Source organism: Chrysochloris asiatica, unplaced genomic scaffold, assembly GCF_000296735.1.
Source record: "Chrysochloris asiatica unplaced genomic scaffold, ChrAsi1.0 scaffold00054, whole genome shotgun sequence".
Lineage (NCBI taxonomy): Eukaryota > Metazoa > Chordata > Mammalia > Afrosoricida > Chrysochloridae > Chrysochloris > Chrysochloris asiatica.
In genome coordinates, this window is record NW_006408572.1 from 1,590,749 (window position 1) to 1,597,107 (window position 6,359).

The 6,359-nt window shown below is 48.2% G+C and overlaps 1 protein-coding gene across 1 annotated transcript; it reads right to left on the reverse strand.

Moving 5' to 3' along the window:
• Nucleotides 1–1,073: 1,073 nt before the first annotated feature.
• LOC102831355 (chromosome unknown open reading frame, human C17orf97) lies at nucleotides 1,074–6,119 on the reverse strand. The gene is made up of 3 exons (XM_006863449.1): nucleotides 5,915–6,119; nucleotides 4,426–4,428; nucleotides 1,074–1,468 (listed from the first exon to the last, which is right to left on the reverse strand). Exons 1-3 carry the CDS (start codon nucleotides 6,117–6,119, stop codon nucleotides 1,074–1,076), a joined length of 603 nt encoding a protein of 200 aa, XP_006863511.1.
• Nucleotides 6,120–6,359: the final 240 nt, after the last annotated feature.

A 6,359-nucleotide genomic window follows, 5' to 3' on the forward strand; every position in this document is an offset into this window, starting at 1 on the left:
GGTCGCTATGAGTTGGGACCAACTAGACGGCACTTACCATGTCGGAATTAGACCCTGTGCTATTGGTTTAAAATTGGTTATTAGCTGTGGTCAGCAGGGAAACTCAGTGGACGACAGGATCAGACTTAACGATCTGTAGGACTTTCAGAAGCATATCACCAGGCCTTTGTTTCTTGCCCGTGTTTGTTTGGCGTCTGCCTGCCCAGCTGAAACCTATTTAGCATCATAGTAACACACAAGTTACCACTGGCAGCTACTTGAACCTGGATCTCATGTATGGAGGAGCATTAACCCTCATGTTAATGTGCTGGACTGTGAAGCCGGTTGAACTGCAAGGTCGGCGGTTCAAACTCACCAACTCCTCCTTGGAAACCCTATACAGGGTGGCTATGGGTTGAAATAGACTCAATGGCACGTAACAACAACTCATATATGTTGTTGTTACGTGTGGTGGAGTCGGTTCCGACTCATAGTGACCCTGTACAGGGTTTCTGAGGCTGTAAATCTTTACGGGAGCAGAAAGCCTCATTTTTCTCCTGCGGAACAGCTGGTAGTTTCGAACTGCTGACCTTACAGTTGCGGGTTCACAGCCTGATTCGTAACCACTATGCTACCAGAGTTCATGTATGGAAGGTGAGAATTCTACTACTATCCCCGTTGGTTTAAGACTTAGAATTTGCATAATATAGATATAATTTTCTTTGGGGGGACAAATTATAGACATTACTGTGAAGAAAATCAAGTAACAATCAGAGATTCCAGTTTATTTAAAAAAAAGGAAATTTCCTCAAGAACTTGGTTCAGTCATCGCTTATGTTCTTAAAGGCACTATGGCTCTCCTTGATAACCAATGAAGGGTGTCCTGGTGCGGGGAGAGGTTGGTCTCTTTCCAGCACCCCGTCTTCTTCCTTCAGATGTAGGTCTGATTTCTTTTTTTTGGAATGATTTCGCACAGGGTACCTTTCATACTTGTCAGTGTCATGGGTGGGTTTCATTCCTGCAGAGGGGTTGCTAAATCCGAGGGTCTTTGAAGTCAGGCTGGCTTCAAGGTAGCAGTGGGGGGCAGTCGGCTTTTAGAGGGGTGGTCTGCTGGTGGAGCTGCCGTCTCTATCTGAGAAGTAGGGAAGGGTCTCCTCTGTCTCCTCAGCAGCCTGCTCTGAATGGAAACCCTTAAGGGCCCAAATCCGGTACCGCTTCCTCCGGTTCATTTTATATATGCGAATCCTTTCTTTTTCTGCCTCAGGGTCTGAGAGAATCCCATCCCAACGCAGACTTTCGTCAATCTGGTTTGAAAGGTTCTCTTCTACATCACCAAAGTTGGGGAGACTTCCTGCTGAGGGGTAAGAGAGGGTGTGCGTGTTTTCCTGTTTCTGCTTTTGCTTCAGGCAGTTATCTTTGCTCAGATTTAAGATGTCATGAGAAGATGAGGAAAGCGTCTGATTCTTCAGGCCTCGGCTCTGCTGTTTATCTGCAGAGCAGATGAGCAGAGTTAGTGGTGAGCTTGCGCTCAACCTGCCAGGATCATCTAGAGCTCAGCATTCAAAGCCTACCAGTCTCCTACACACCCACTGGCTGTGTGCTTTCGATTAAGTGATTGTAAGGGAGAGAAGAACCATGTATGGAGTTTTCTGGATACTTTAAGGGTATCAGCCCCATTTCCCAGGTGAGCAAACTGAGGGTCCAAAAGTTTCAGGAAGTTGACACAGGCACACAGTGGGTTTGAATGCAGGCCTGACTCTCAGTGCCCTGTGCTTTCTGTCCTGCCACGTTATCCCTTCCCCTCCTCCCCCCACCCTACCCCCCACTTAACCTTTCCAGATGTTTCCCAAGGTCTTTCCCAGTCCTAGGGGTCTATGACTTCATCACTAGTCTAGACACTGGAGGGTGGGAAAAATGGAGAACAAGGATGCTTTCCTACATTTGACTGAGGAAAGTAATATTCTGCCAAGTTAGGAAATACTACTTTGGGGTGGCTTGTAGTGATAGTTTTGTTTTGTTTTTTTAAAGCCATTAAATAGCATTTCTGACTTATAGAAATGGCATATGAAATACTTGAGTTGTGGTTCTTTCATCAACTCATCCTTTTATTTTCTGTTGCTCCACCCCTTCACCCAAAGAAGAAAAAAGAATCTATCTTCCTACTCCCTGAAAACTATTTGGTGGCCCCGCTGACACTATGTATGAGGTACCCGCCACTGAAATTTCTAGAGTCAGAGGCTAAGCCAAAAACACAACACATTTCCTAATTTGGTTTTGCTAACACACACAGAGGTTTTGACCTAAACTCCAGAACTTTTCCCCCCTCTTTTTATGATGATTCCATCTGAAGAAGTCATTATATTCTCATTCCTCCCTTCCCCAAACTACAAGGTTGACATGGGGAAGGCTGCCATGGCTCTGCCTCCGTCTCTCTGCTGCTGCCAGCTCACACACAAAGAACCAGTGATTCAGAAATGGAGCCCCGGACTAGCCCTGGAGGTCAGGGCTGCTGTGCCAGGGCCAGTGAGCGTCACCTCCCTGAACAGCCAAAGCCCCTGAGATGACCACACAAGTGCCAACAAGATGTCTGGAACTCAAAACAGGGGCCGCCCTGCATTTGATGTCCCTGTCACCCTGTTTTTCAACTAAGTGGGTGCTCAATGCCTTTGTCCAGATGTCTGGGATCTGATGGGAGCAGATCTATGAGATGTAGGGACTCTGGGTTTGTGGCGGGTGTTGATGTGCGTATGTGAAGCCAGTGTCCACAGGGAGAATGAGTGAGGCCCTGCATGCGTGTGATTGAGTATGTGCAGGAACTATTGGGAGACCTCTGTGCATGAACGTGCGGCATCTGTGCCTGCGTTTGCAGACTGTGAATATGTGTGCAGGATGTGTTTTACTTTTATTTGGTGATTTACATGTGTGAGTGTCACTGAGGGTGTTTGGAAACGTAAAAGGATGTGTTGTTAAGTGCTGTCGAGTCCGTTCTGACCCACAGCGAGCCTGTATAGGGTTTCCAAGGAGCAGCTGGTGAGCTTGAACCACCGACCTCACGGTTCAAATGGACTTTGCAGTCCAGTGCATTAATCCTCAGCACCACACCAGGACTCCAGAGTAGGTAACAGTCCCTAAACTACTGCTGTAGAGTCAACTCTGACTCGTAGGGAGCCGAGAAGACAGACTAGAACTGCTCCATAGGGTTTCAGTGGCAGAAAATCTTTACAGAAACAGACTGCCACATCTTTCTTTCTCCAGCAGAGCAACTGGTGGATTTGAATTGCCAAACTTTCAGTTTGCAGTCGGATGCTTAACCCGCTGCACTACTTGTTGTTGTTGTTGTCAGGTGCCATCCAGTCGGAACTAACTCGTAGCGACCCCATGCACAGCAGAATGAAACAATGTCTGATCCTGGGTCAATCTCACCATCGCCGCCACACTTGACGCCATCAATGACGCCACCTGGCTGATCCATCTCATTGGGGGTTTTCCTCTTTTTCTCTGACCCTCCACCTTACCCAGCATGACATCCTTCTCCAGCGACTGTTCTCTCCGGACAGTATGTCCAAAGTATGAGAGACGAAGTCTAGCCATCTTGGCCTCCAAGGAGCACTCTGGTTGCACTTCTTCCAAAACAGATCTATTGGTTCTTTCGGCAGTCCATGGCACTTTCAGTATTCTCCTCCAACACCACAACTCAAAGGCATCAATTCTTCTACGATCTAGTGCTCCTTAAATAATGCATATGGTTTGTGCTTGACTACTAATGGAGTCCTGGTGTGGTGCTGTGTGTTAATGCACCAGACTGCAAAGCTGTTTGAAGCTCAAGGTTGGTGGTTCAAGCTCACCAGCTGCTCCTCGGAAACCCTATACAGGGTCGTTTTGGGTTGGAACCAGTTCGACAGCACTTAACAACAACTAATAGAAAGATTGGCAGTTCAAACCTACCCAGGAGCGCAGCAGAAAAGTCTTTTTTTAAAAAAGGCTTTTTAAAGATTACAGCTAACTCGATTTTTAGCCAGTCAAAAGAATAATCATGCTAGGAGTCCTGGTGTGGTGTGGTAGGATGAGCACTCGATTGGTAGGTCAGTTTGAACCACAGGTTGGTGGTTCAAACCCACCAGCTGCTTTTCAGAAACACTATACAGGGTCATTATGAGTCCGAACCTACTTAACAACAAGGAGGTCTGGTAGCATAGTGATTACGAATTGGGCTGCTATCCTCAGGGTCAACAGTTCGAAACTACCACCGTTCCACGGGAGAAAGATGAGGCTTTCTGCTCCTGTAAAGATTTACAGCCTCGGAAACCCTGTACAGGTTGCTATGGGTCGGAACCGGCTCCACGGCACATAATCACCACCAGAGAAGTATGCACACCTTAAGGACCTCTAGTAGCGTAGTGGTTACAAATCAGGCTGCTAACTTCAAAGTCAGCAGTTCGAAACTACCAGCTGTTCCATGGGAGAAAGATGAGGCTTTCTGCTCCCATAAAGATTTACAGCCTCGGAAACCCTGTACAGGGTTGCTATGAGTCAGAATCGACTCCACAGCACGTAACCATCACCACCAGCATGTACACCTTAATAACCATTTGAAAGTAAAAGGCAGCATTTACCCAAGGGCAAAGTTCAGAAGGATGGGGAAAGAAGGAGGAATGGGAACCGGAAACACAGGGAGGAGGTGGGATTAGTGATATTACATAGAGGGCACGATAGTCACTGACATGAAACCAAATGAGTAGGAATTATTGAATGTGAAACTGGTGCTCTGCTCTGCAAATCTTCACCCAATTCACAATAAAACGTTAAAGAAAAAAAAAAAGGATTACAGCCAATGTTGCAACACTGGTCAACGCTTAAAAAAAAAAAAGATTACAGCTATGAAGCAGTTTTACCCCATGAGTTGGAATTGACTTGACAAAAATGGGTTGGGTTTTGGTTTCCATGGTGATGAGTGTTTGTGTGGGTAAAGGCTGTCCCTTGCCTTCTTGATTGTGTGTGAAGGGTGACGTTTGCATGGGGACAGAAGCCTGTTACATGTGAGGGTGCAAGGAGGATCACTAGGCAATGGCAGGAATGATTGATTCTGTATGTACATGTTGTTGTTAAGTGCTGTTGAGTCTATTCTAACCCATAGCGAGCCTGTATAGGGTTTCCGAGGAGCAGCAGCTGGTGAGCTTGAACCACCACCGACCTTGCTTGCTTTGCAGCCTGCTGTGCCACACCAGGCTGTGGGGACTGACGGTTTTTTTGTGAGGAGTCTCCTGAGAATGTGGGCCTTTGGAGGGGGTGTTATTAGCGGTTCAGACTCATAGTGGCCCCGTATAGAGTTTCGGAGAAGCGGCTGTTGAACTTGAACCGCCATCCTTGTGGTTCAAACCAACCTTGCAGTCCAGTGCATTAACCTGCAGCTCCACACCAGGACTCCTTGGAGGGTCTATGTCATTGTCACACTTTCTTTTTGGAGTGAGTAGGGGCGTAGTATAGGATTTGGTGGTCTCTGTGTGAAGTTGGGAGACTGCAAAGTGATGGCGATTCCCGGATATAAGCCCATTCGGGGAGGATCTCTGGGGACACAGGCAGTCTTTATGGGAAGGGTTAGGTTATCTCTAAGTAGTGGTAGTGTAGTGGTTATGAGTCGGGCTGCTAACGTCAAGGTCAGCAGTTCGAAACTACCAACCGTTCTGCGGAAGAACGATGAGGCTTTCTGCTCATGTAAAGATTTACATCCTCGGAAACCCTATACAGGGTCTTTATGAGTCAGAACCCACTCCATGGCACACCACCATCACCAGGCTATCTCTGTGCTGGGATGAGTGATTGGCCAATTTTTGTTTCTGGTTGGAGGTGGTCTCTAGGTAGATGGAGGGTCTTCAGGGGGCGGTGTGTCTCTGTGGGACTCGGACCCTAGGGTACAGGAGCTGAAGTTGCGTCTTACCGTCCCCCTTGCCCGACCCCTTGGTCTTTTTCTTCTTTTTCTTCTTCACCTTCCGTTTAGATGGCTCTGAGCCGCCGCCCGCTATGGGGGGCAGTCTGGACCCCTGCGCGGCCACAGTGCCACCCTTTCGTTCTTCCTCTTCGTCATCATCATCTTCACCCTCTTCACCGTACCCTGACGTCCCCACCCCACCGTGGCCGTCCATCCGCCTGCGAGGCCGCGATCCGCGCCTGGGGCAGCTCAAGACCCGCTACCCCAGAGCCCGCGGCTCCTGGGGCCCACTGTTAGGGCTACGCGTCTCCATGGTGATCACCTTACACCGCGCATGCGCAATCGGGAAGCTTCAGACTAAGTGCGGCTCATAGTGTGCGCGTGCGTGTTCCAGTCTGTTTGGCACAGTCAGCAGTGAAAAGAAGGGTGAGTATTGCTGAGTTATTGTTAAGTG

Bases quoted from the DNA above. Each gene is read 5' to 3' on its own strand.
- LOC102831355 (XM_006863449.1), bottom strand. From the start codon at position 6,119: ATGGACGGCCACGGTGGGGTGGGGACGTCAGGGTACGGTGAAGAGGGT.